General features: G+C 62.6%; 2 protein-coding genes across 5 annotated transcripts in view; one reads left to right on the forward strand and one right to left on the reverse strand.

Moving 5' to 3' along the window:
• UNC5A (unc-5 netrin receptor A) overlaps window positions 1-10,687 on the forward strand; it is a 50,409-nt gene extending 39,722 nt beyond the window's left edge. The window contains exons 3-15 of the mRNA XM_037164044.2: window positions 1,769-1,912; window positions 2,158-2,261; window positions 2,366-2,546; window positions 3,697-3,861; window positions 4,851-5,039; window positions 5,145-5,447; window positions 7,915-8,002; window positions 8,235-8,403; window positions 8,510-8,743; window positions 8,830-8,979; window positions 9,066-9,230; window positions 9,826-10,004; window positions 10,233-10,687. Of these exons, the coding sequence (XP_037019939.2) occupies window positions 1,769-1,912; window positions 2,158-2,261; window positions 2,366-2,546; window positions 3,697-3,861; window positions 4,851-5,039; window positions 5,145-5,447; window positions 7,915-8,002; window positions 8,235-8,403; window positions 8,510-8,743; window positions 8,830-8,979; window positions 9,066-9,230; window positions 9,826-10,004; window positions 10,233-10,398 (2,237 nt within the window). The 3' untranslated portion in view covers window positions 10,399-10,687. The remainder of the gene's footprint in view (window positions 1-1,768; window positions 1,913-2,157; window positions 2,262-2,365; window positions 2,547-3,696; window positions 3,862-4,850; window positions 5,040-5,144; window positions 5,448-7,914; window positions 8,003-8,234; window positions 8,404-8,509; window positions 8,744-8,829; window positions 8,980-9,065; window positions 9,231-9,825; window positions 10,005-10,232) is intronic.
• Window positions 10,688-11,338: 651 nt separating this feature from the next.
• On the reverse strand, window positions 11,339-27,449 carry HK3 (hexokinase 3). 4 transcript variants are annotated; one of them, XM_037164073.2, is made up of 20 exons: window positions 27,365-27,449; window positions 27,142-27,204; window positions 24,350-24,470; window positions 20,499-20,661; window positions 20,159-20,313; window positions 19,933-20,052; window positions 19,749-19,844; window positions 18,759-18,858; window positions 18,498-18,681; window positions 17,904-18,059; window positions 17,516-17,749; window positions 16,878-17,173; window positions 16,629-16,768; window positions 16,423-16,542; window positions 14,402-14,497; window positions 14,134-14,233; window positions 12,385-12,568; window positions 12,152-12,307; window positions 11,745-11,978; window positions 11,339-11,665 (listed from the first exon to the last, which is right to left on the reverse strand). In XM_037164073.2, exons 3-20 carry the CDS (start codon window positions 24,443-24,445, stop codon window positions 11,521-11,523), a joined length of 2,775 nt encoding a protein of 924 aa, XP_037019968.2. In that variant the 5' UTR covers window positions 24,446-24,470; window positions 27,142-27,204; window positions 27,365-27,449; the 3' UTR covers window positions 11,339-11,520. The 4 variants fall into 4 exon arrangements, with proteins under 4 accessions (XP_037019968.2, XP_053519437.1, XP_037019967.2 ...); XM_053663462.1 differs by having other exon boundaries at window positions 27,142-27,285; window positions 27,365-27,448; XM_037164072.2 differs by lacking the exon at window positions 27,142-27,204 and having other exon boundaries at window positions 27,365-27,445.
• Between the last annotated feature and the right edge of the window lie 257 nt (window positions 27,450-27,706).

Genomic DNA, 27,706 nt, shown 5'->3' on the forward strand with positions numbered 1-27,706 from the left:
GGGGCCTTCCCACGTGCCCTGCCTCCCCCTGCCGCCCCACCACTCCTGGGCCTGCAGGGACCCCTCCCAGACCCCGCATCTGCTCAAACTGGGCCCCAGAATGCCCCCAGGACTCAGGCTGCTCAGTGACTCACAGGGAGGCAGGCACAGCCAGGCACCTACTGGACCCCTGGGTCTGCCCTCCCGCCACACACACACCCCCCCCCAGAGCTCCTGGGGCTCCAGGGCGCGGCCTGGAGGCGGTAGGTGCTGGGCAAACTTGGCTGTCATTCCCGGCAGCAGGAAGGAGGTGAGGAGGCAGCAGGACAGGAGTGGGAGGAGGTGGGGAGAAAGAAATAGGCTCGCTTAAATTTAGTGCCGTTCCCCCAGGCTGACTTGCCGGGCGGTGCGCTCTGCTCCCCCACCCCAGAGGGGGATGGAGTGGCCAGTTCACAGACCTGTCTGCCAGGGAGGAAAACTTCCCAGCTCAGAAAGTTCTGGAGGCCTGTGTCTCTGGGGCGTGTTCATGGATTTGGTGTGTTTGACAGGTGGCTGATGCCTAGGCCCTCTCCTGTACACAGCCCTGGGAGGGTCCCTCAGTTCTCAGCCCTCACCCCGCCCCAAGAACCCCAGGCACCCCCGCCCCCTATCTCCTGTGAGAACTAGCCACACAGGGCAAGCTAGGAAAGTTGGGAGGGGAAAGTCTGGGGCCGACATGGGAGTGGGGGTGGGGGCAGGCTGAGGAGGGCTGTGGGCAGGGGGCAGGGAAGACGCAGAGGAGAAATTAAGAGAGAAACCAGCCTCCCTGCTCAGCTGGGCTGCTGCCCCTCCTGCAACGCAGCCCTAATTGAATTTCTCTGTTAACAATGGAAACACATTGCTGCCGGCCTCTCTCCCTCTTTCTGATAAGCCAATGACCCGAGGGAAATTGGGGTCAGAAGGAGGAGAAATTGGAAACACATAGTCTTTTCTCACTCTTGGGACACTGGTTTTGGCCAGGAGGCTGGAGGAGAGGGCTGCTGTCCCCATCTGGGCCCTCGGAAGGTCTGGGCCCTCCTGACGCCCCCGCCCCTGGGTCCCAGTGTGTTCTAGGGCAGGGGACTGAGTCCATTCCGGAGAGGGGTCCCCCGCCCAGGTAGTGCAGAGCGGGTCCCAATGCCCGTCACAGCCCAGGCCTCCCCAGGGGGACCCCAGGGCACCCTGAGGATGCTTCCACAGCAGGGAGTTCTCTGGCAAGGCCCTGCTCCTGGGAGCCTTCGCCCTCTCCTCCTCGGAGGGAGGGAGGGGGCGTGTGGTCCAGGGGTGGGTCGGCAGAGATAACAAGCCAGCATGTGGGAATTGCTTGCTAAGCCCAGGGGTCTATTATCACACTAGGCAATGGCGTAATTATATTGTTAATAGCCGCTATTATATTATCACTGTCAGGAGCCACCTGCTAACCCCCAGGGATCTGAGCCAGATTCTTCCTCATCCCTTTACACCCACCAAGCCCTCAGGGGTGGCCAGTCTGTTCCACCGGCTCTTCCTAGGGTCCGGGGAGGCCAACCCCTGCTGCCGGATGCCCTGCTAGGGACGTTTCTTTAACTGGAGGGAGACAGGTCACTGAGTAACGACGTATGACGAGTGGGAGTGCTCAGATCTACTCCTGGCCACCAGGGGAAATAAACCGGGCTCCCCGTGGGCCCCCCAGAGTTCTCTGCAGGCTGGGAACCACCCCAGTGTCCACTCTCTGGACTGGAGCAGGAAGGCTTGGCACAGCTGGGCCCTAGCTGTGCCCTCTCCTCCCCAGGCCTGCCCACCATGGAGGTCCGCATCAATGTCTCACGGCAGCAGGTGGAGAAGGTGTTTGGGCTGGAGGAGTACTGGTGCCAGTGCGTGGCCTGGAGCTCCTCGGGCACCACCAAGAGCCAGAAGGCCTACATCCGCATCGCCTGTGAGTGCAGGCCCGCCCTCAGGGCTTGGCCCCAGGGTGGCATGGGGAGGGTCCCTGTCAGAAAGCCTCAGCTCCCACCTTGATGATGGGAGCGTCTGTGGGCCCTGCCCAGCTACCGCCTGGCCCCTGGGCACTTGGCACATCCTTCTGCCCTGGGCCGTGGCCCCCTGCAGGATAGGAGGGCACAGCAGGCCAGGCTGGCCAGTGTGAGGTGCTCAGGCCACAGGACACTCTTGCTCTTCCAGATCTTCGCAAGAATTTCGAGCAGGAGCCGCTGGCCAAGGAGGTGTCCCTGGAACAGGGCATCGTGCTGCCCTGCCGCCCGCCGGAGGGCATCCCCCCCGCAGAGGTGAGAGGGCTCCCAGGCTCTGCCCAGTCCACCAGGCTGACTGCCCCCAGGGCCACTGTCAGCCTGGACAAGGGCGGCTGTGCAGGGTGTGGCTCCTTCCCCAGGTGGAGTGGCTGCGGAACGAGGACCTGGTGGACCCCTCCCTGGACCCCAATGTGTACGTCACTCGGGAACACAGCCTGGTGGTGCGGCAGGCCCGCCTGGCCGACACGGCCAACTACACCTGTGTGGCCAAGAACATCGTGGCTCGCCGCCGCAGTGCCTCCGCGGCTGTCATCGTCTACGGTGGGCCCCGGCTCTGGCGGGGGGGGGGGGGTGGCTGCCACAGAAGGGGTCCTCAGAACAGCACTGCGGCTGGTGCCCGAGGGAGCCGGGGCCTGAGGGAGCCGGGGCCAGGCAGGCCCCACTGTGGCTGTCGGGGAGCCGCAGGGCGTGTCTGGGCGAAGGCAAGGGGCCACAGCAACGCCTTGGCTTCTTTGTGGGCAGGGGCGTTGTGCGGAAGGAGGTGAGGGCTCAGAGGGAGGCTAGGAAAGGTGACTTCAGGTGGGAAGCAGTGTCCTGGGCACCCCTAGGAGCAGGCAGAGGGAGGGGGTGGGAGTCGCCCCTGTGAAACGCTGGCATCTGAGCCGGAGGGACGCAGAGCTGCAGTCAGGGCCGGCTGCCCCTAGTGCCCGTGGCACCTGCCAGTGGAAGGAAGGGGCTGGGGAGCGGGTGCTGCCCGCCTGGGGACAGTCCACAGAGCATGGCCTCCCCTCCAGGGCTTCCCTTCCAGCCCTCCTGCCCCAGCCCCGGGGCCAGCGTGTCAGAGGAAGCCCCCGCTCCCTGACCCCAGTCCTTCTCTGTCCGGCCAGTGAACGGTGGGTGGTCGACGTGGACCGAGTGGTCCGTCTGCAGCGCCAGCTGTGGGCGCGGCTGGCAGAAACGGAGCCGGAGCTGCACCAACCCGGCGCCTCTCAACGGGGGCGCCTTCTGTGAGGGGCAGAATGTCCAGAAAACAGCCTGCGCCACCCTGTGCCCAGGTACCAGCGGCCGCCGCCTCCCGCATCGCTCCTCACCACGCCATCTCCGCGCCCTGGCTCCATCGTGCCCACCAGCCTGCCCCCAGGGCTCCATCCCACCTGCCCACACACAGGGCCAGGCTCAGTCCGAGCCCAGGACAGGGTTCCGTGCGCTGGAGGCAGGGCTCCGCCGGTGTGTCCAGCTCAGTCACCGCAGGGGTCTGCGTCCCAGGGCCCCAGGCAGAGTCAGGAAAGGTGTAGTCAGTGTGGGACAAGGGTCATCGTGCCTCCCATCATTAGCATGTGTCACCCAGGCCAGCTGGACACTGAGGGCCTGCAGACTGCTGGGCCTGGGCCTGGCCTCACACCAGAGCCCGAGCTGGCTGCCCAGGCTAACAGTGCCCTGCCCTCTCTGTCCGTGTCTGTCTCCCATTCAGTGGATGGTAGCTGGAGCCCATGGAGCAAGTGGTCAGCCTGTGGGCTGGACTGCACCCACTGGCGCAGCCGCGAGTGCGCGGACCCGGCGCCCCGCAACGGAGGCGAGGAGTGCCGGGGTGCTGACCTGGACACCCGCAACTGCACCAGCGACCTCTGCGTGCACAGTGAGTGCTCTCCGCCTGTGAGGCCTCTCCAGTTGACAGAACGGAACCTGCCCAGCCCCAGGAACATGGTGGCCAAGCAAGGCAGTCCCCTGTCACGGGCTGCACCCTCTCCCAGCTCAGGACCCTCGAGGGGCCTCCATCCATGAACACCCACTCATGAGCCCTTGTATGCCCCAAAACACCCCTTGCCCCCCTGGATGTGCATACATTTGAGGCTTACTGTGCGCACGCAGCCCGGGTACATGCCCCACACCTACCCCCACCCCTCCTGCAGCTTTGCCTCCTCCCCGTCCCCCATGGGCACATGCGAGTCTTGTGGGGACACAGGCTTGTGCGGCTGGTTAATTACAAGGCCATAACTAACAATTAAAGATCTCAGTTGGATTTTTTTCCCCTGGAACACACCCTCCCCCATTCTTTCAATTAAAAACCTAATTATCTGTGTCAATTCTTCTCTGATGGACATTTCTTCCATTACACAAAGCCCTTCTAAAATCAATACCACTTCCTCCAGGCACTCAATCACCCCTCCCTGCCCTGCCCCAGGCCCGCAGAGGAAGACAATGACAGGAGCCCTGGCAGGGACCCCAGGAACCAGATTGGCAGACCCCCCCAGGAAGCAGCTCCCCTGCTTTGAGGATCCTGGGAGGTCCCCACAGCCCCATCTGCCCCAGGCCCCCAAAGAACAAGTTCAGTCTAGCAGCCCCGCCCCAGGCCATCTGGGGAAGTGTCTCTTCTCCCGATTCTGATTCCCACGGCAGCGACCTCAGCCTGAACTGGGCCTCCAAGGAATGCGATTTGCTCGAGGATTGCCGCTGCTGTGAGGTGATGGCCGCTGCAGGGCTGGGGCTCCACGCTCCCTGAGCCGGCATCGGCTGCCCAGAGTGCGCATGCCCAGGAATGGGGCCTCGCCCCCTGGAATGGAGACCGCTGGCCTCTCCTCCCCCACCCCCCACGCCGCCCCTCCAAGGCCGCGCTCTCTCCCACAGCTGCTTCCGGGCCCGAGGACGTGGCCCTCTACGTGGGCCTGGTCGCCGTGGCCGTGTGTCTGCTGCTCCTGCTGCTCGCCCTCATCCTCGTGTACTGCCGCAAGAAGGAGGGGCTGGACTCGGACGTGGCCGACTCGTCCATCCTCACCTCGGGCTTCCAGCCCGTCAGCATCAAGCCCAGCAAAGCAGGTGTGGGGCCCCTTCCCTCAGCACTCCTGCCCTGGCCCCAGGCCAAGGGCCGCTCGGCTGGGGCCGCCCCCAGCGCCACCCCCTGAGTCTGTCTTTGTCCCACAGACAACCCTCATCTGCTTACCATCCAGCCAGACCTCAGCACCACCACCACCACCTACCAGGGCGGCCTGTGTCCCCGGCAGGATGGGCCCAGCCCCAAGTTCCAGCTCAGCAATGGGCACCTGCTCAGCCCGCTGAGCGGTGGCCGCCACACGCTGCACCACCGCTCGCCCACCTCCGAGGCGGAGGACTTCGTCTCCCGCCTGTCCGCCCAGAACTACTTCCGCTCCCTGCCGCGCAGCACCAGCAACGTGGCCTACGGCACCTTCAACTTCCTCGGGGGCCGGTTGATGATCCCGCACACAGGTGGGGGGTGGGGCGAAGGGCCCCCGGGGCTCTGGGAGGCAAGACCAGCCTCCATGACCCTCATGGAGGAGGAGGGGACATCCCTGGTGCCCTTCCCGCGCCGCTCAGACTCGCCCCAACGCTGAGCCAGGTCGGCAAGGAGAGCGGGTAGTTTGGGAGAGGATGCGGTGTGGTTGGCAGGGTGCCGGCACTGAGGCAGTGGCCAGAGCTGTTTGGTTTCTGTGGCCTAGGGCATAGGGTTTCGGTCCACTCCTGCACGCAGCCAGCCTGCATGTGCCAGGCTCGTAGTGGGGAGGGCTGGCCTCAAGCTGGGCAGGTGAAGGGACAGCAGAAGACTGGCGCCTAGACTAGACAGGGGGTCTGTCCACCCACCATCTCCCAGAAACCCCTCTGACCAGCCGTGAGACACCTGGATAGACAATCCACGGACCTTTTCTGTGGTCACCTTTTGTGGCTTCTGGTGTGGCTGGCCACTTCCACCCTGAAACTCTCTCCCCTCGGCTTAAAGGAGCCTCCGAGCCCCCGTCTTCTGGCCTCACTGTAGCCGCTCTGGAGGCCTGTCCCTGGCTGTAGCTGTCCTTCAGCGCCCCTGCCAGCGCCTGCCCAAACGCACTCCACGGCTGTGATCTCCACGTCTGAGCCGATCACTCCTCCTCCAAATTCCCAGCCCAGTTCTCCTGGGTGACAGAATCGCACACCCAGCTGCCTCCTGGGCAGCTCCATCTGGATGTCTCACAAAACCTCACATTTCTGGTGCCTAAAACAGCACCGTCTCCCACCTCCCCCAGAGCCTCCTGCTTCCTGGCTTTCCCCACCTCAGGGACAGCACATTCAGCCAGAAACTGGGAATCACCTTGACCCCCCTGCTCCCCTTCACTCCCCACCCCACCTCTGCACCAGCCTCAGCCACACAGCCATCCTGTCATTCCTTCTGCATCCTCATCTTCCCTCAGCGCCCACCCTACCCGAACCAGGCCGCCACGCCTGCCTGTCGCCTGGTTCACAGCTCCTGGCATTCACCAGTGAAGCCACACTTCATCATGTCTCTCCCCTGCTTGAACTCTTTCCGGGGCTCCCCAACACCCCCTGAAAAGCCCACCAGGGCTGCGGTGGGTGCTCAGCACACCACGAGCACCATGCCGCTCTCTGCTTGCACGAGGCCCTCTCCCCCACCACCCTGGGCCTGGGCCAGGGCCCAGCCGCTCTCCCCGCTCTGAGCCTCACACCCCTGCCATGGGGATGAGGCTGGGCGGTCCACGCCAAGCTCTTACGAAGGGGCAGGTGCCCGTGGTATGCAGTGACCATCTTGAGGTGGTCGCCCCCAGCACCTTGGACTCTGTCCCCCCCACCGGGCTGGGTGCTTCTGCGAGCAGGGCTGTGGTTTCCCCCTGCTTCCTGAGTGCCGGCACTTGGTGTGAGCACTCACCGGATGAGAACACTCTGGGACTGTGACCGATGCTGGGAGCAGCGGCGGGGACAGGTGGAGGGAACCGTCACAGTGAACTCAGCGCTCCCCTCTCCCGCACTGCGGTTCCCAGAGAGTGGCAGCATTCCAGCCGGCCCACCCAGTCGCCCACTCTGCAGGGCATGCCTGTGCTTTTGGACACGGTGGGATAAAGGCATAGAATTCTTTCCCCTCCTAATGTGAGGGCTCCCTGTCCTAAAAGGGCAGGAAGGTGGGGCAGGGCCGCCATTCGCCCTGCCCAGAGCAACACCCTCTGTCCCCCGCGTCCCATCCCACCACTTCGCCCCTGGAACACTCAACAGGCACTTTCTGATGCTGTCCCTGCAAGACACCGGGGCAGAGGTGACTCCGCCGGACAGGAGGGCACATGTGCGATGGCTTCCAGACCAGGGAGAAGCACCAAAGCAGACCAGGCTGCTCAGGGCCCCCGCCCCACTGTAGGGGCCACTGCCAAATGAGAAGCAAAGTCCAGCAGGGTGGCCAAGAGCAGCCATCCCCAGAGGTGGCCACACTGGCAGAAGCGGGGGACGCCTGAGTGGGGCAGGGGGTGGGGCACCCAAGCAGAGGCAGCCGGGATAGTGGCCCTGGAACGGTGAGTGTGCAGTGCAGCACAGGCTGGGCTGCAGGTGCGGCTGGGAAGGCAGTCGGGGCCGGAGGTGTAAATGCCAGGCAGGGAGCTGGGCTTGATAGGGTAGGAGTAACGGGAACGTCTCAGGGAGGGTGATGGGGAGGCAGGTGCAGCATACCCGGCACCTTTTGTTTTGGTGCTTTCTGTGTCCAGGACATGCTTTTCCCACCCAAGCTCCCTTGGCCTCTCTCGAGGTCACTGTGCCTCAGCTTCCTACCCATGTGGGTAGTTGGACCGTCCCTGTGGCAGCTCTGTCCCCAGCCAGACTAGCACTAATCAGTCTTCAAAGGAAGGCGCATGTGGGGGCAGGCAGATGGGGTATTTGGTGTCCGCACAGCCCCGGTGAGTCCAGCCCTCCTCCCACTCTGACACAGGGGTCAGCCTCCTCATCCCCCCCGACGCCATACCCCGCGGGAAGATCTACGAGGTCTACCTCACGCTGCACAAACCAGAGGATGTGAGGTGCGGGCGCGGGCCCCGGGGGCTGGGTGGGTCCGCCCCTGCCTGCGGTGACCAGGAAGCCCCTGCCCCATCACTGTCTGGTCTGGTCTGGCGAACAGGGGCCCAGGGAACAGCTGCCCCTAAGCCTGACCCAGCTCTGCCCCCCCGAGCTGGGTGCCACTGTCCCATCCTGCCCAGGTCCTGTAAGGCCCGCTGACACCTTTCCCTCCCCACCCACGCTTCCCCACTTGAGGTTGCCCCTAGCCGGCTGTCAGACCCTGCTGAGTCCCATCGTTAGCTGTGGGCCCCCTGGAGTCCTGCTCACGCGGCCCGTCATCCTGGCCATGGACCACTGCGGGGAGCCCAGCCCAGAGAGCTGGAGCCTACGCCTCAAAAAGCAGTCCTGCGAGGGCAGCTGGGAGGTGAGTCCTCCACTCCCCACGGAGCCAGGTCCCTGCCCCAGTCTCTGGCCAGCCCCGGCCCGGGAGCCGCATGGGTCCAGAGCTGACCCGTTGGGCCTGCCCACAGGACGTGCTGCACCTGGGCGAGGAGTCACCCTCCCACCTCTACTACTGTCAGCTGGAGGCCGGCGCCTGCTACGTCTTCACGGAGCAGCTGGGCCGCTTCGCCCTGGTGGGAGAGGCCCTCAGTGTGGCTGCTGCCAAGCGCCTCAAGCTGCTTCTGTTTGCCCCTGTGGCCTGCACCTCCCTGGAGTACAACATCCGGGTCTACTGCCTGCACGACACCCGGGATGCACTCAAGGTGCTGCCCCCGGCCCCCGGGGGCGGAGTGGGAGCAGGAGGGGGCTGTCCCTGCCCCAGGCCCGCTGACCACCTGGGGCACTGCAGGAGGTGGTGCAGCTGGAGAAGCAGCTGGGGGGACAGCTGATCCAGGAGCCTCGAGTCCTGCACCTGAAGGACAGTTACCACAACCTGCGCCTGTCCATCCACGATGTGCCCAGCTCCCTGTGGAAGAGCAAGCTCCTCGTCAGCTACCAGGTGAGGGCACTCGCAGTTCCCGAAGCCAGGCACACCTGCCGCCCGCTCACCTGACACCACCACGCCTTCCCCTGCCCCCCCCCCAGGAGATCCCCTTCTACCACATCTGGACCGGCGCACAGCAGCACCTCCACTGCACCTTCACCTTGGAGCGCATCAGCGCCAGCACCAGCGACCTGGCCTGCAAGGTGTGGGTGTGGCAGGTGGAGGGGGACGGGCAGAGCTTCAACATCAACTTCAACATCACCAAGGTGGGCAGAAGGGGTGTCGGCACCACCTGTTCGCCACACCCCCAGGCCTACCTACCCTTACCCCTCCTCCAGGAAACCTCTCGGCCTCTTCACTTTCAGTCCGAGGGGCTGGGAGGTGCAGGTGCAGACAGACAGCTGTGGACGGGTGCAGCGGGCCTGGGGAAGGGGCTGAAGAGGGTGTAGGCGCAGCAGGAAAGGGACGTGGGGCAGCCCGGAGAAGGGACTTTGTACCGGGTCTAGAAGGATCAGTAAGAGTCAAACAGACAGCAGAGCAGGAAGGGCAGTGTCTCGGGTAGCGGGGTGGGGCTCAAGGACACGGTGGCAAGAGGAGCTCTGGGCACCTATGTGCTTGGCAGAGGCTGGGTAGGGAGATGGGGGAAGGGCTGGCAGGTCAGGGGACGAGGCTGACGGCTCCAGGCTCACTGGCTTTGGACAGGTCATTACACCTCTGACCTCGGCAAAGGGTGCCCGAGAAACAGTGGTGCCCACACGACACCATACTCTGGGTGGCTTGGGTATGCCCCCAGCAGGAAGTTGTGGTGGGCCTGGACCAGGGAAAGCCCTAACAGTCTTCTCCACCCCTTCTCATGCCCAGGACACAAGATTCACTGAGCTGCTGGCTCTGGAGAGTGAAGGGGGGGTCCCAGCCCTAGTGGGCCCCAGTGCCTTCAAGATCCCCTTCCTCATTCGGCAGAAGATCATTAGCAGCCTGGACCCACCCTGTAGCCGGGGTGCCGACTGGCGGACTCTGGCCCAGAAACTCCACCTGGACAGGTGCCTGGGAGATGGGCAGGGAGGGGTGGCCAAGGCCACCGGCAGCCCAGCTGGGCAGGGTGGGTGGGGTGGACAGGATGCTCAGTGGGGCCTGTGCCCCGCCCACCAGCAGCCAGGGCATCCAGCATGCTTGGCAGAGGGAAGGCCTGCCTTGAGGGGGCCGGGGGGCAGGAGGCAGCAGCCTGGGGTGATGCGGGCACTGATGGCCCCCTCCCCTCCCCTCCGCAGCCATCTCAGCTTCTTCGCCTCCAAGCCCAGCCCCACAGCCATGATCCTCAACCTGTGGGAGGCCAGGCACTTCCCCAGCGGCAACCTCAGCCAGCTGGCTGCGGCAGTGGCCGGCCTGGGCCAGCCCGATGGCGGCCTCTTCACGGTGTCAGAGGCCGAATGCTGAGGCCAGCCAGGCCCCCAACACCACACTCTCACCAGCTTTGGGACCCACCAGGGACAGGCAAATGCCGGGCAGGGCCCTGCCCCCACACCTGGGGAGCTGCAAGGACAGGCCCCTCCTGGTGGACTCATCCCTTCACACTGGCCCTTCAGACCCCACCCACGCTCCCATCCCTCCATGGCCTGACAGGCCAGGCTGGCACTGCCCCTGCCCCCCAGGGCCCAGGGTAGGCAGCGCCTGGAGCTGGACCAGGCCCCACCCATCTGTGTGTGTGTGTGTGTGTGTGTGTGTGTGTGTGTGTGGCTACCTCTCCTCCGGCCCCTGGCTGGGGGCCATGCACACACAGTGCGCGCACCCTGGTCTCGGGACACGGCCCTGAGCTCCTGCCTGAGCCGGACCTTATGCAAACATTTCTGTGCCTGCCGGGTAGGGGCACGTCTGAGGGACCTGGCTCCAAGCCCGTGGGACTGAGGGCCACAGCCGAATGGGGGGGGCAGCCCCTGGATTCAGGCACATGACCTCTACACAGGCATGTGCCCACGCATGCCTCGTGTGCCATCTCACCCGCATCCCCCTGTGCACACATCTCACGCTGCACACCTGGAGGCCACTCACGCCTCTCACGCCCGGCATCAGCCCGCATCTGCCTCACATGCTGCCCTCCTGCCACCCACCCAGGGACACCCCACGGCTCCTCCCCGTCCTCCCCTGCCCCCCACCAAGAGGAGCCCTGCCCAGTGGGGCGTGTGAATATGCAACGGGAGTCCCGGGCTGGCCGACGGCGAGTGTGCGTGCTGTGGTGTGCCCGCTCCTGGGCCTGTGGTGTGAAGCTCGTGCCCTGACTCTGTCTTAAGTGCGTTTGTGCACTTACACTTGGCCTTATGTACACAGCCTTGCCCGGCCGCCGGGGCGCGTAGGGATTTTAGCGGAAGTGAATGTAAATAAATTATATATATATATTGCTAACCCAAGTGCCGCTTCTCTACAGGAAGCCAGAGGCTGAGGCCAGTGGCCACAGCGGGGTCATGTGGGGGCTGTGCTGGGAGTCCCTGGTGGGGCTGGGCCTGGCCGGGAATGCTTGGGGCCCGGGCCCCGGTCCAGCGCAGATCGATCCCGGAGACTCCTTCAGACAAGGGCCTGCTGGGCCAGGCGGCAGGCGACGGCGGTGACCAGGGCTGCCCCTTTGCCCGACCCATCCTCCGACTGCAGGAAGGTGACCGCGCAGCGAGGGGCCAGCTCCCGCACAGTGGCCTCCACCAGGCCAGAGAAGCTGCGGGGGAAGGGCGCAGGTGAGCCTGGGCAGCCAGGCCCTGCCTGGCCTCCCAACTGGGTGGGGGGCCCAGACTCACTGGGGGTGCAGCTTGTAGAGGGTCCCGTCTACCCCCACGGACACAGTGAGCGCCTCCAGGCCCCGGTTCTCACGGATCTTCTCCACCACGGCAGCCACACCTGCCCCACAGAGCTGGGCGGCCCGCTGGGACACAGCCTGGCACACCTCTAGGACCATCAGGGCGTCGTCTGAGGTCAGGGGCAGCCCCAGGTCCTCCAGGATGGCCCGGACCTGCCTCAGGGCCAGGCTGTCACTGGGGACAGGAAGGAAGAGAGCTCAGACAGGCAGGGTCTGGTATTGGCTGCCCCCTCTCGCGTGACCTCTGCGTTCCCAGGTGGAGCTCCCTCCACGCAGCCTTCCACCCAAGGAGAACAGCCAGACTCTTTGGGAGCCGGGGTGGGGGGGGGGGAGTGCAGGTGTCAGCACCTTTCAATCTCAGAGAGAAACTTGGTCTTGAAAATGTCCCTGGTCTGAAGGCGCTGGGTCTTCTGGCCCCGGAAGAGAACTCCAAGGCTCGTCAAATGCAAGAGGATGTGGCGGACAATCTCCCCCAGGTACATGCCGCTGATCATCTTCTCAAACCTGCATGAAAGTGTGTGTGCCCATGGGGCGGGAGATCCCACCGACCGCCAGCCACCCCCGCCCAGCCTGGCCCCCACCTCTGTTTGCCAGGGTTGATGGATGCCTGATCCACGAGATCGTCGAAGCAGGTCGCGAGTGTGCCCAGAGAGCCATCATCCCCAAAGGCGCCCCACTCCATGTTGATGCACATGAGGCCCGAGTCCCCGGCGACACCCGCCACGTTCTGGAGCTCCTCCATGTAGCAGGCGTTGGTGCCGGTCCCTGTAGGAAGGCCGGACGGTGTGGGAGCCGCTGACTAACGCACACGAGACCCCTCTGAGCCCTCTGCACCCTGAGGCTCATATTTTCACCTCTGTATCTTCCCACACTCATGCCCTGCCCTGGGTCCTGGTCGTCCTTCCTGACCTTCCTTCCGAAGACCCTGCCAGCACCAAACCCTCCAGGCCTCTGCCACTGCCCTGCCAACGCCACTCTCAGTGTCCCTCCCGAGCTGCCCTGGGGGTCCTAAAAATATCACCAGTCGTGTCAGTCTCCTGGGAGAAGTGTAACAGCCCCTTGCTGTCTTCAGGTGAGAGGCCTGAACAGACCGTACTGGCCTTCAGGTCTTTAGGCCAAGCAGCTGGAGCTGCGCCGAGCGCCAAGGACACAGGCAGGTTGGCGTCTAACCAGCGGGGCCCCATGGAGGCCAGAGGCGGGGCAAAGAGCAGCCAGCTTGCATGTGCTGTGTGTGCCCCAACAGAGGTGCAAAGAAGAGCACCGTGGGAGCCCTGGGCATGGTGAATCTTCCTGCCTAGAGGGTCAGTAAAAGCTACAGAGAGGAGGTGACATTGGGATTTGACCGTGAAGCTGAGAGGCACGGAAAGGAACAGCATTGCGGGCAGAGGCCAAAGACAGCCCCTCCCTGTCCCCAACGCAGTCGGCTCTAGGCAGGCAGGCTCCCTGGGGGCCCCACCTGGAACTCCTCCATCCAGGGGTTTATTCCCACGGCAACCTGGGTGTGCCTGTTCTAGAAGCTCCCGGTCCCGTGAGAGGCCGTCATACACCTCAGTCGCTGAGACTAATGCCAAAGGGCCCGCAGACACCCTCCTTCCCCACCAAGCCATAGTCCTTCTTCCCCGGCTTGCTTTGCAGGTCTCCCTGATCATGCAGCCCCTTCCCGTGGGAGCCCAGGCTTGTCGCCCTGCCACAGAGAGGCAGGGTCAGCTCTCTCTGACCGCCACGTGCTGTTCTGGGCTCAATGCCTGCTAAATGGTCAGTTTTGAGAAGGCAGGTGTCTCCCACCTTCTTTATGCATCTTCCTGTCCCTTCATCCAGCCCCCAGCCAGCCACAGGATAGGTGCTTAATAAAGGCTTTGAATCTGGGACGATGGCCTGAAGGACCCTCCCAGCCCATCCCCTGTCTACCCTGGCCCCACCACCTCAGGCACTGGGACCACACCGCTGTGAGGCAGGCCCTGCACCATGCTTTGCCTCAAGATAGGCGTCATTATTATCTCCATTTTAGAGATGAGGAAACTGAGGCTCTGGGGCCCTGCCCGAGGCCATGCAGGTAGAAGTGGCAGAGCCGGTATTTCCACTTGAAGCTGATGCATTAAACAGAAGGGTAAACTGAGGCTCAGAGAGCATCACTGAGTCGGCAGTTGAGGGGGGCTGGATACCCCCACTCCAGACTTCTGACCCAGTGGGGTGTTCCAGGGCCCTGCTGGGTGGGACGGGAAGGATCCTGCATCCCCAAGGCCAGGGGAACTGTCCAAACCGAGGAGGCAACAGGGGGCAATGAATTAGTATCAGGCAAAAGGGGCACAAAAGAGCAGCATCCTCCTCACCAACAATTAGGCCGACCTCACAATGGGGGTCTTCATAGCCACAGGACATCATGGTCCCCACCGTGTCATTGACAATGGCAACGACATTCAGCTTCACTGCCTGCGCACAAAAGGATGCTGCTAGTTGCTGGGCAACATGGTCGTCACGGCAACCAGCACTGGACTCAGAGGTCTCTACTTCAGAGGGTCCCCATCTCAAGAACCAAGAGACCCCTTGCTCCCCGCCAGGCATGCCACTCCCAAAGCACCCGGGAGGCAGACGCCTTACCTGTCTGCGCACAATGGCCTGCCGCAGCAGCCCCACGACGTCCTGGCCCTCGCAGTCTGAGGCGTTGAAGCCCTTCGTCCAGTTCAGGAGGATGCCCTGGCATGGTACCAAGATGGGATGGGGAGCTGGATGCCCCCTGGACTCTCACTTGGCCTCCCAGAGCCCCCACATCCTCCAGCACACAATGTCCGCTGTCCCCAGGCAGGGTCCCAGGCCCACTCGCCCACACAGGCGCCCCTGCCACTCCTCCGATGCCTTCCAGTGTGAAGAGACCTGCGGACAGCCTCCCGCACTGTGTCTTCTGTGTTAGTTCAGAACGCTCAGGGCGGGGCTGCCTTAAGACTTCTCCCAGAAGGAATGGCCCTTTGTGCTTGGGTTAGGGAGGGACAGAGCTGGTCACTGGAGCACTGTGTGTGTGTGTGTGTGTGTGTGTGTGTGTGTGTGTGTGTATGGGGAGGGGGGGCGGGGCGCAGAGAAGCTCAGGTGCCCAGGACAGCAGATTCTGCTCTTTTGGAAAGAACTGGCCAGGGTCGCCTGACAGGAGGACTTCTCAGAGCTGGGATGGAGCCGGGTCAATGAGAAATTCACTTGTGTGTGTTCCAGACGGGAGGGACCCACAGAAAAGCCGGAGCCCAGGCACCTGGCGGGAGGCGCGGGGGACCAGACAGATGCAACTTTATCGTGAGAAATTGGCCTTAAATTGTGGACGGGCCTTGACTGTGCTTTTCTCCATGTGCTTCCCCTGAGGGCGAGCAGGGGAAAGGATGGATGTCCCAGGGGCAGCAGGATGCTGTGGAGACACTAACCAACACCCCCTTTCCCATGTGACCACCTCTAGGGTGTTCTATGTTCACAGCCCCCCACATAGAAGCCGGCAAGCATAGAGAATGAATGAGAGGAGGCTGGCTGTGGGGGCCAGATCGTGAGGGTTCAGCGAGCTTCCCTGCTCCCAGACCAGATGAGGGACCCCTGCCTGGGGCAGGGTGCTGAGCAGTCAGAGCCAGGCCTCTGATGGCTTCCTGAGAAAGTGCTCTACACCCTTCACCCTGGGCCCGCCCTTGGGGGCAGGGAGGGAGATCAGAGATCTGGACAGTCTGAGAACAGAAGAGGCCCCGCCCTCCTTCCCCAGGGGGGCCTCAGGACCCAAGAGAGGGAGCCTGGGTGTCTCCCCAAACGCTTCGCCCTTGTGCCTGCACTTTCTTTACAGCAGAGGCCAATCGCTGTGCAGCTGAGGGGGCCCTGCCTAGGGAAGAGCCCCTCCAAGACTGTGGGCTCAACACAGAACTGCAGCTCAGTGATAGAAGATCAATAGGACCCCATTTCTAGCATGCCTGACTTTGCATCTTGAGTCTACCTGCCTCTCACACCTTACAAGACCTGATCAAAGACTCCAGCTGCTTAGCCTGGAGCAAGGACCAGCAGAGAGACGCCGTGGCCAAGGGTGCAGGCGCAAGTGAGGAGAGGGAGCAGAGTGCAGAGGCCAGTGCCAGGCAGGTCGGAGCAGGGGCAAGCAGATGGCGACAGCCACCGGGGCTGCTCAGAGCCGAAGGTGTGTGCACGGAGAGTCCAGCCTTCTTATGGGAGGGCTGCAGGGGTGTGTGCCGAGTGCCCGCTGCTCTGCCACCCCGCAGCCAGGCACCCACCCCCAGCAGGCACTGGCAGGCCGGGCAGGGGAGAGAGGGCAGAGAGTCCATGTGAGCACAGCCCCTGCAGGGACAGGGGCAAAGACTGTCCCTGCAGGTCCCTCTGCCAGCACGCCAGTGCCACGGTCAGCTGGGATCAGGCCCACCTTGCTCCCGGGGGCCCAGATCTGACCCAGGGCCCTCTCCGCCCCAGGCCTCTTTATGAGCCTGGGTTCCAGGCCCTTCACCACACCCATCTACCTAGGCGCATCACGTCTAGGGAAACTGAGGCTGGCTGTAGGCTCCGTCCAGTGGTGCCTCTGCCCGCCCCTCCCCGTTTCGTCCTGCCCGCTCCCTCCAGGGCATGTGGCTTCTCCCGGCCCTGCTGTTCTCTCTCACCTGGTCCAGGCCGACCTGCCTGCAGGGGAAGGAGAAGGTGAAACCCAGGGGGAGGGTCTGCCCGCTGAGGCCCTGCTTCTGCTGGAAGTTCAGGATGCAGTCCACGATGTGGTCAAAGAGCTGAGTGGGGCAGAAGGGGCAAATCAGCATGAGGGGAGCCCAGGCCCTTGCCCACCTCCCTGCACTCAGCCTCTGGCGGCGGGCACCTGCTCTCCAGGGCCCTGAGCCACGTGCTCAGGGATGGAGTAGATCTCGCTGGTGATTTGCACACCACTCGCGGCCACGCGAACCAGGAGGACTCGGAAGTTGGTGCCCCCGAGGTCCAGTGCCAGGAAGTCCCCCCGCTCTGTGGGGCAGAGATGCTCAAGGCCAGGATGGGGTGGGCGTCTCCCTCCAGCACACACTGCGACCCCCAGGAGCCCACCTCCCAGCCCCGCACTCAGGCTGGTCCTCACCGCTGCCATCAGGAGTGGCCCGGACGTAAGTGGGCAGCATCCGGAGGGAGGAGGCCTCCCCTCGGAGCCCCTGGGCCATGGCCTCCCGCATCTGCGCCTGCACCTGTGCCAGCTGCTCGTGGTTCAGCCGGAACGGGGCCAGGGTCTCCTCCAGCATGCGTTGGTGGGCCGCCACTCGGGCAGCCACAGCGGTCACCATTGCCACGCCCCGGCCACCCCCATCCACAGAGGGGGTGAAGGAGACGTCACATTCGGGGGCCAGGAGCTTCACAGTCTCCCGCAGGACGCTGAGGAACCTACACAGACACATGGCAGGCCACCCTGTCTTGGTACCGAGCCCTGACCCCTGGGGCTCAGTGGAGCCTGGGCCCCACCATTCCAAACCAGTTTGATTTTCAACATGCCTGTGCACTCACTGCACACCCAGCCCCCAGGGACCCCTTGCACACCCAAGGAGAAACAGATTTTCCATCCTTTAGCCTCTTACGGCCCTCAGCCCCGATCTGGCCCCACTCTGCTTGGGCGTCATCCTCACCCACTGCCCTGCAGCCCTGGTACCAGAGTGCCCTCTGGGTGTGTGTCTCACACACGTGTGCTCCTGCTCCCTGCTCACTCAGGCTTGCGTGTTTTCCCCATACCTGGGGTGTCGCTCAAACACTCGGCCTCCAGTAGCCACCGCGATCTGCAGCGCCTGCTGCTCCCGGCCGTGCTGGAGGCGTGTGAGGACGGCAGCCAGGGCGGCAGCGCACAGGTGGGCGGCTCGAGTGCACACCGCCGCACACACGCGCTGCACCAGCTCAGTGTCCGTGGCCCCTGGATTCAGGCCCAAGCCCTGCAGGACGGCTTGCACCCGGGCTGTCCCGGCCGAGGGGCTGGGGGGACAGGGTGCTGATTTGAGGCTCAGGTTTCCCAGATGCTCCCTGTCCCCCTTCCCCCAAACCCCCGAGGCTACGTGGGGCACAGAGTCTCCTCCCTCCCCCAAAACAGAGAACCTGGCTGTCTAACCCGCTGGCTTCCCACACTCACTCCTCCATCTCGGCCACCTGCTCCAGGAGGATGCCTCCTTGGCTCAGCAGGGCCGGGGAGGCACAGCCGCCAAAAAGGACCCCGTGCCGGACCAGGTGAGCCAGCACCTGCCGCACCAGCTCGCCCAGGTACAGGCCGCCAATCATCTTCTCAAACCTGCAGGCGGGAAGGGTGGCTGGACAGAGGTTTTCCTATGCCCTCAGCCAAGGCCCAGCTGCAGGAGCCCTGGAGGAGGTTTCAGAAGCTAATGGCCTCCTCCCAGGAGGCAGGTAGGTGTTTATCCAGACCCACTGCCCCCTCCAGCTTAGGTTAGGGTTAGGGGGCTTCTGGAGGGTGACAGGTGCCAAAGGAGGGTGGGAGCAGTTTGCTTGGCAACCCAGTCAGACCCAGCTCCCACCAGGACTAGCCAGAGGTAGGAATAGAGGCAGGCCAAGGGTTAAAAACTCTAAGTTCTAGAACCTTGAGCCCTTCCTTCTTTGAGCTCAGCCAGGGCCCCCAGGGAACAAGAGGCTGGGCCCCAAGGAATGAAGCACAGGGACAGTGGTGGATGGGGCGCAGAGCAGGGACAGGGCTGAGAGCAAAAGGCCAGGCCACCTCTGAGCACCGGGGTTCAGGGACTCCTGGTCCAGGATGCGGTCGAATGTGGTCAGCACTGGCCCGAGGGCCCCATCATCGCCAAAGGAGCCCCACTCGACGCTGACACAGACGCGGCCCCGGTCCTCGTCCAGCACCGCCATATGCCGCGCCTCCTCCATGTAACAGGCGTTGGTGCCGGTGTCTGGCAAGGACAACCCGTCAGGCCTGCCCACTGGGCCCCTGGGTCCCGCCCACCACCACAGGCAGCCCACAGCTCACCCACGACGAGCCCGACCTCACAAGGCACGCTCCCTGGCCCGCAGCCCATCATGGTGCCCACCGTGTCGTTCACCACGGCAACCACGTCGACGCTATAGGTCTGTGTGTGAGAGGGCAGAGCAGGGAGGCCTGGAGCTGGGCCCGGCCTGGGCCCTGTCTCCATTGGAGATTCCTTGAGTCCGTGAAACACGTGTGTCTACATGCCCAGACCCCCCAGGTCCTCCATCCCCCCCAGAAAGGCTTTCCCACCACCCCACGCCCCTTGGCTCCTTCACCCCCCAGTTCAGGCCCTGGGTCGTCAGTGGCCCCCAACCTTGGCCGTCCTCCCCACTGCACCGGTGTCCCCAGGACCAGGGCCAGGGGGGCCAGCATGGCACCTTGAAGACTGTGCTGGAGGCCCCTCGCTGGCTCACCCCCCTCGAGGCCTGGCTTCCAAGCCCCTCCCCTCGCCCCGGCTCCCAGCAGCGCACACAGCATGGCCGGGCGGCCGGGTGGCTGCTGGTCCTGGCACACTGGCCTCTCCAGGCACCCAGACTTCTGCCTGTGCCCTTCTCTGAACCCGGATCCTCCCCAGCCCCCAGCCCCTGCTCAGGCACCTGGCAAACTCCTTCAAGTCCCTGCTCGAGTCCCAGTGGGCCCTCCCCTGTGTCCCCAGGGTCCGCAGAACTGCCACTGCAGCAGGGACAGTCTTTCAGTGGAATGCTTTCCCCTCTAGACGGTGAGGGCCTTGATGACAGGGACAAGCCTTCTCATCGTTCGTCCCCAACCCCCCCCCCCCCCCACCACAGTCTAAGCACTGAGGTGGCTTCTCTTGGCCTCTTCTTCCTCTTCATCTGGAAATCGAGGATGGTGGCAGCACTGACACCACCCCCGCACCCCCCCAGCCCACCAGAGTCAGGAGTCACACTGGACCAGGCACACAAGCAGGAAAGGCAAGCAGGCCTCCCAGAAGCAGGAGGCGGGCCCTCAGGCAGCTCCGCCCCCACTCACCCCCTGCCTCTGGATGGCCTCTCGGAGCAGCTGGACCACATCCTGGCCTTCCACACCACTACACCTGAAACCTTTGGTCCAGGAAATGAGGGTGCTCTGGGGGCAGAAACACGGGGTCACTCCTGCAATGCGTCAGTCACAGGGCTACAGCCCCGCCCCTGTCCCCACGTGCACTCTGCCATACCCTGTCCAGGCCCGTCTGGTGGCAGGGGAAGGAGAAGTTGAACCCTAGCTGCAGCCTCCGGTTGCCCACTGGGAAGGCGTCCAGGAACTCAGACAGACATCGCGCAGCAAAGTCAAAGAGCTGTGGGACACATGGCGGGGCGGGGGGGTGGCGGGCAGCTCAGCTTCGGCCCCCCCCCAGCCCCCGCCACCCTGCAGGTCCCTGAGCTCTGGCAGAGAGCCCTTACCTGCTGGCCAGGACCCAGCATCAGCTCTTGGGGGATCAAAAACTCGCGGCTGCGGGGCTCCATCTGATGCCCCTCAGAGCCGGTCAGGGTCACCCACAGAACACGCAGGGAGGCCCCGGTGGCCCCCAGCTCCAGCACCAAGAAGTCCCCTTGCTCTAAGGATAAGCAGATCACAGAGAGGCATGCAGCTGGGAAGACCAAGAAACATGCCTGAGGCCTGAGTCTTGTCAAAGGACCTCAGAGAGGGGAACCTCAGAACCCTCAGATGCGAAACGTCCCCTTCCCCAAGTTACAGCCCTCTCCCCGGGCCTGGCTGCCCGCTGGACCTGGTGTCACCCACCAGTGCCGTGTGGGATGGACCCTACATAGGTGGGCAGCATCCGGACGGCGGGTACGGGGCTGGCCTCGCCCCTCAGGGCCAGCTCCATGGAACCCAGGATCCTGGCCTGGATCTGCCGCAGCTGGGGCTCTGTCAGCTTGAACTGGTTCAGGCAGTCCTGCACCTGGGGAGAGGCAGACCGGCACCTGGGCAAGGGCCCTGACGGCCTAGCCAAGTCCCCCAACCCCGACCAGGACAAGCCAGCCCTGCCCAGCTCGCTGCCCCCCTCAGCTTCCCCAGGGCTGGCCTGAGCCCGCTCTGAGCCTTGCTGGTCTCCCCACACCACCCAGTCTGCCCCTCACCTCTTCACCCCCTGGCTCTCTGGCTGCCTACAGTCTGCACCCAGCTCCAACACCCTCAGAAGGCTCCTTTTGGGGGGAAAGATTCGCCTACTTCCTCCTGTTCTATTCCCTTGTGGCTTCTCAGCCCACGACACCCCCAGCCCCTTCTATGTCACTGAATCCAAGGTTGGCAAGAACCTTCTCCCATCACACAACTGATTGGCTGTGGGCGCCCAGGACCCACAGCCAAGCTGTTCAGTGAGTTGTCACTGAACACACTGAGGAGGCGAATGAACACACATGTGAGCACACTTCAAGTTCAGGTGCTTTCCTCCCCAGGTCCACTCGACTCTGCAGCCTGAGCAGGCCCGGTGCTCGCTGTTTTTGCTTTTGCTTTAACGCAGCATCACTCTTCATTACTCTGCTCTCCCTGACAGACCAGCATGGAGGCTGGGAGGGGCTGGGCCTCCCTGGAGATCAGTCCATCTGGGGACCCCATGTGGCCACCCAGGGTGCCCTGGCACCTGGTGGGGGTCCTAGGGCCTGTGACTCTCCCCCACCTCCAGGCTGTCCCTGCCCAGAGCCCTGGTGGGCTGAGGCTATGTCATACGTGGGAAGAGCTCCCCATGTACAGGAGCAGGACCAGTAGCAAAAGGTCACGCGAGGCCTCAAAACCTGCCAAGCTAAACATCCACATGTGACAGGAGGGAAACTGAGGCAAGAGGGTAGAACTCAGGAAAGCAGGACAGGGAGTCTGCAGGGGAAGTGATGAGGGGAGTCTGGAGGCCACGCTATAGGGTCAGCCCTCCCCAAAGCGGCTGGTCCTCCCACCGGCGTGGGGCGAGGCCCCCTGTGCGCCCAGGACTGCTCCCAGCATCCAGCCCTGCACCACCAGCTGAGGCCTGCCCTGTGGCGCTCACACTCCGCTGTAGTGGCAGAGAACAAGCAAATAGACAAGACAGCACGGTCTGGTAGTGATGGTGGCTATTCTTTTTTTAAAACACAGAAATGGAAGTCCGAGAGTGAGCAGGAAGTAAAAGCGTTTTTGGACACCAGCCAGGGAAGGAAGGAGCTGTTTGAACAAGTGGGGAAAGAGTATAAAGGCATGGGATTCGGGGGTGGGGGGTGAGGAGGATTCGGTGGGGAGTGGATCAGAGTGGGGGAGGGGAGAGCAGGCAGGGGACGGGACACCCTGGGTCCTTCTCCATCAGGAGCCCTGCTACCCTCCTCTGTAAGGAGAGCTCCCCAGACAACCATTTGGCCCGTCCTTTGTCCTTTGAAGAGGCCCAGCAGCCTGCCTGGGTTCATGGGAGGGGCCCAGCCCAAGACTCCACTCTCCGGGCCTGGCCTTCCCCGGGCCCCCACCCTCTGCTGCCCCCTCCGGACCTGTATTTGTACAGCAGCCAGTTGGGCACCCTAATGGGGAAGCCGAGAGAGACTGGGAAGGGAAGCTGCCCACTGAGGGAGACGGGATGCCTCTGCCCCACCCTGGCTTCAGGATGCGATGGGAAATAGACCCTAAGGCAGCAAGTGACCCCTACAGGAGGCCAGAGATTGGTTCTCTGTTCCCATTTCCGTTACGCAGATGCTCGGGGCAGCCACAGTGCCTGGAGGGCTTCTTCCCGCTGTGAGTGAGGAAACAGAGGCTCGGGCATGGACCGGCACTTGCCGAAGCCGAGCAGCTCTGAGAGCACAGGGTGGGATTTCACCCTTGCTCTGTCTGACTACAGAGGTGCTTCTAATTGTTATAAAACCCAGCAACTTCTGAAAAGAACCCACAGCTGATGGAGAGGCAGTAGAGGAACCCCATAGGACCTGGGACGAGACGAGTTACATCCAAGTCCTTGTCCTGCCACTTCCTGGCTGTGTGGCCCCGGGCAAGTCACAGCTGTGTCTGAGAGGGTCCCCAAGGCCAGGGGCCATGTCGTACAGCTGCAAGTCAGGGCCACACGGGCTGGCACCCAAAGCTGGCAGCATCGAGGAAGGCTGTGTTGATTGAGTGGCTGTGGGGACATAAGAATTCACGGGGACCCTGTACATGAACATGTAAAGTGCTGTTCAGGTGTGAGGGGTGTGTTTTTATTGCTCAGTGACAGTGGTGGCTGCACAGCAGCCAGGAGGAGCTAGGGACTGCCCCACCCCCCCACTTCCTGGGGGTGGGGGGGAGAGCAGGGAGAGGCCTCAGCCAGGAGAGCGAGAAGTGCATTAGAGAGAGACCAAATCCCACAGGCACCAGGACTAGCTTGCACGCGGTCGGCCGGGTGGCTGGCGGCTCAGCCCTCTGAGCAGCCTCCCTGCTCTGTGCAGCAGGACCAAACGCAGCACCACATTTTCTGGAGGACCGAGAAGGGCTGCGGCAGCCAGGGGGACACACTCACTGATACAGAGGTTTCCTCTCCTCAGAGCGACCCACTGGATAGCCTGAGGTGTTACTGCCCCTCTGGCGACTAAAAGACTCCTGGGGACGGGGTGGGAAAGGGGCTCTGGGAAGGGGCTGCGCTCAGGCCACACACAGTTACTAACCAACTTCCCTGGGAGACTTTGGGAGGGGAGCGAGGGGAGCCTGTGGTGGAGCGTCTGTCTTTCAAGGGCAGGCGTGTGTGGTGAGGCTGGCAGGGCAAGTGCGGGGCGAGCACGGGAGCCTCAGGAGGCAGGGGCAGGAAGTGGTGGGAGAGGGTGGCCGGGGCCAAGCCCCACAGCTGGCCAGGCTGCGGGTGGGGTGCAGAGAGAATGTTGACGGCAGTGGGGTCTGGGGCGGAGGTTGGACAAGGTAAAGTGGGAACATGCAATACAGTGAGGGGTGATGTCCCCACAGTGGGGACAAGGAGCCAAGTCCAGCAGAGGTCAGAACAGGCCGGGAAGCTGCCTCGGCTGCAGGGAAGGACTAGAGAGCCCTGTCCTGGGGTCCCCTCTGTGCAGGTCCATATTCTCTCCTGTCACTCACTCTCCAGGGGCCGGGAGGACACAGTGACTTACACAAGTGTTTCCTGCTCAAGGGTGTGTCGTGCAAGGGCTTTGAATCTTGGTCAAGACCACAGAAGGAGGGGACTCCGGGCTGAGCTAGCTGGGGGCAGGCGGAGTGAGCTGGGCTGTGACCTGGCTCTGCCTGGTTGCACAGTGTATGGAGAGAGACCTGAAGAAGTGACTAGGGACGTGGGGACAGCAAGGGCATTGAGAACACATTTCTCCACCAGAAAACCACAGAAGGTCCTTTCGAGACTGTGTTAACCCACCTGGGGCAGAAGCACGTGGGTGGCAAGGTGGCCGAAGCAAATGAATTTGGGGCTGAGATACCCTGGCTCTGGTCAGACCCCTGTCTGCCCCCTGAGCCCCTCCTCCTGGGCTGCAAAGTGAGGGGCTCATCCCCGCCTTGCAGTTGTGTAGGAGACTGTTACTGGATCAGATGGGAAAGCCTCAGAAAACTGGAAGGGGCTACCTCAGTGGGACCCCATAGCCCCACACCATCTTCAGCTGCTCCTGCTCCTGGCAGCCCTGAATGGGCATAGGATGGGAATCGAGTGCTGAACTTACCAACTCAGAGCTGTCCGGGGGGCGGGGCAAGCCCTCCTGGGGGCAGCCAGGGGCTCCTTCCCCTGGCTGCAGCTCTGCAGGGCCCATGGAGTCCATGTGGTTCCACAGTGGGGGTGGCTGCCTGTAGGAGGAAAGGACCGCCTGGGTGAACCGCTTACTCAACAGGCCCTAGGAAGCTGTGACTCAGAGCCTTGGGGACGGGAAGGAAGTCACAGGCAGAGCTCAGAGCCTCTGACCATCAGAGATCCCTTAGTAACCAAGGAGGGGCTTTCGGTTTCCGGGAGCATTGATGAGAGAGCGCGGGAAGGCTGTTTTCCATTCCCAGCACTGTTCATCCATCCTGGCTTTCAGTTTACTGCTCCGAGGGGCATGGGGGCATCGACAGAGCGGGCCAGAGCCCCGCCTTCGGGGCCTCACAGCCCCCCAGCGGTCCCAGGAGGTGCACACAGGCCCCATCGAGATGGGCATGCCATGCCGCCGGAGCTTTGGGGAGGAAGGGGGTGATGTACTGGAGACACTGGGAAGGCTGGACCGCGGATGGTCCTTACGCCAAGCTGAGGGGCATGGACTTCTCCCTGAAGAGATGAAGATGGGGTGCGGGTGGGGACTCCCACGAGTGGCACAAACATGGGCAAGTCATTTATGACTTCTTGGAATTTCAGTTTCTTCATCTGTAACACAGGAGGAAATATCTACCTGCGCAAGGTGGTTGGGAGAATCACTGTGTTTTTTGGACTATAAGACGCGCCCTCCCCCCCAATTTGGGAGGAATGATGGTTGTTAATGCTGCTGTTGAATTCTGTTTACATTGACATTGGTGAAATGTTATGTCATTTATGTTATTAAATATTTTATCACATTTTTTGCTTCAAAAATTTTTCCCTCTTTTCTCCTCTAAAACCTAGGTGCATCTTAGATGGTCTGAAAACTACGGTACATGGACTCACACCCGGGCAAATGCCTTGGGAACTTGAATTTAAGCCTCAGCTCCTGGGAGGGTTTGGGGAGGGGCGGCAGGGGGTGCAGGAAGGGCGCTGCACCCAGCCGCTGTCCCCAGTTGCTCAGCCTCAGGGCCTGGTTTGCTTCATCCGCCCAGTGGGACCAAGAGAAGCCAAAGGGCTGTGCTGGCAAATGAGCTAAGAGTGGAAGAAGCTTGCTCAGTGTCTTTGGATTATTTAGCTGAATCTGAGTGGGAACTCTAAGAACGTGTTTCCTCTTCTGGAACAGGGAAAGAAGACACAGTTCTCATGACGATTAAAGGAGGCCATGGTTCTGAAAGTCCTTCGCACATGGCAGAGACGTCAGGTGCCACGTTCACTCCAGCTAGAGGTGGTGTCGCCGTTCCAGCAGGGTCCCCAGGGAGCCTCCATGACCCTGGTGCCCTTCGAGGCTGAGGAAAGCGAGGAATGCAGTGGGGCGCCCAGGGTGGGCAGTGGGCCCGTGTCCACGGAATCGCTGCACCCCTCCTCCTGGAAGAGCAAGCTGCCGGAAAGACCCTTCCACCTCCTACTCCCATCATCTGCTACGGTCACCCACAGTCTCCCACGGGACCAGTCCCAGCCTCTTCCTCTTGGCTGCTGCTCAGCCCTCTCTTTGGCGTGCACAGAGAATGCACAGCATTCCCTTTACTACAAAAGCCTCCGGTCGCTTGGCCTCCACAGCCAGCTTCTCCTGAGCCTCCATCCAGAGTCTCTCGTCGTCTTCCTAACTCCTCCCTTTCCCTAAACAAAGTGGCTCCCTGGTTTCGGGTGGCTCTCCTTCCCACAGTCCCTCGTCCTCTCACTCGTCCCCAAGATTTGACTGCAATCGCCCGCGTGAGGACTCCAAACCACGCCTGCCCGAGCCACGTCCCACGTGCTGTCAATCTGTCAGATTCCCAAGCAGGACACCGGGGAGGCTCCTGGAACCCGACCAGCCCTGTTTGTTTCCCTTTCACATTGCTCACGATGCATCCCGTCCCCCATCTGCCCACCCCGCCCACTGCCCACATGCCACCAGAGTGACTGTGCTAAAACAGATCTCATGTCGCTCCCCAGACCTCGTCTCCGAGAAAGGACGTCGGCAGAGAGAAGCCCCAGACTGTGCACTGTGGCATCGCAGGCGCCTCACACTGTCCTCTCACCAGCTCCCTCACTGCTGCCCTTCCGGCTCAGGCTACGCATTGACCCAAGCTTCTGCCCCCTCACCGCCCCCGCCTCCCGGTCTCCTGCTGTCCAGCCTTCGTTCACGGTGGTCCCCGAGTCTGGAGCCGCCATATCTAAGTCACTTCTGCCTCTTCAACACCCAGCACATGGTCTGGCACAGGCAGGTGCTAATGCAACTCTATAAAACTGGGGGTGGGCGAGAAGGTCCTACTCAGAAACCAAGAAATGGTTCCTAACAACTCTCTCCCGAGTCACAGACATCGATCGGTTCCTGCACCCGGTTTCTAACCCTGTCAAATGGGAACGTCAGCTCCACATACATGGCGCGTCTGCCCCAGATACAATGGGGCACCTGGGTGATCGCCTCTGGAAACAGCCGAGGACGCACACCAGCTGAGCTGCCCCCCCCGCAAGGCCCAGCAGGTGCAGCCATTCACTCCCTGACCCTCCTTCACTCCCTCTTGTCTTTGATGCTCATTTGGCCCTTCTCCACGCTGGGGACTGTGAAACTTCCCCCAAGAAGCCCTGGCACTCATACCCTCGGCACTGCACCCACGTCTGTCTCCTCCAGTGGAGTGTCCCTGTGGGGGGGGCACATGTCTCCCTGATCACTAGGTCCCCAGACCTCAGTCCAGGGTCTACACACACCTGAAAAACCGTGAGACTCTTGGCTTCCGCAGGCTGAGTCAGCTAGACGGAACAGGCCTTCCCCTGCAAAGGAATCTCAGGGTTGCTGGCTGGGCGGGGAGCCTCCACTGAGGACCAAAGGTGCAGCCTTTCCAGCCTCCACTCCTGCAGCAGGGCCTCCATCAGAGTGAGGGTGACAGGTAGGCTGAGGAGGTAGGAACCAACCAGCCCTGGAGGATCTTACCTGGACCAGCAGCAGTGGGTCAGCCTTCTCGAGCCTGAGCTCTCCTCTCTCAGTATGAGGCACCCCACTGACCTCTCCATATAAGGCACCCAAAAGTGAAAGTCACCAATGGCCTCAGCAATAATGACCCCCAAGCCCCACCCTTTTACCAAACAACAGCTGATTCACTTCCTTTTGAATCTGTCCTAAGAGGAAGTCAGAGACCTGGACCTGAAGGAACCTGGGACGTGCCCTCTACAATGCTGGGTTTTGAAGTGGTGGTTTCCCCCTGGAAAGAAGATGGAGGGGCCTGGTCTGGGAAACATACCATCAAATGGACAACTTTGCAAAACATGCAAGCAC

The sequence above is a fragment of the Artibeus jamaicensis genome, unplaced genomic scaffold (assembly GCF_021234435.1).
Source record: "Artibeus jamaicensis isolate MK-2021 breed Jamaican fruit bat unplaced genomic scaffold, CSHL_Jam_final contig_1085, whole genome shotgun sequence".
In the NCBI taxonomy this organism is placed as follows: domain Eukaryota; kingdom Metazoa; phylum Chordata; class Mammalia; order Chiroptera; family Phyllostomidae; genus Artibeus; species Artibeus jamaicensis.

Excerpts from the sequence above, each read along its gene's own strand:
- HK3 (XM_037164072.2), bottom strand. The coding sequence starts at position 27,444 with ATGGAGAGGTCAGTGGGGTGCCTCATACTGAGAGAGGAGAGCTCAGGC. Across the intron at positions 20,662-24,349 it reads CCCCGGACAGCTCTGAGTTG|GTGCAGGACTGCCTGAACCA; the intron begins GTAAGTTCAGCA and ends GCCTCTCCCCAG. Across the intron at positions 14,234-14,401 it reads AGGCCATTGTGCGCAGACAG|GCAGTGAAGCTGAATGTCGT; the intron begins GTAAGGCGTCTG and ends TTTTGTGCGCAG.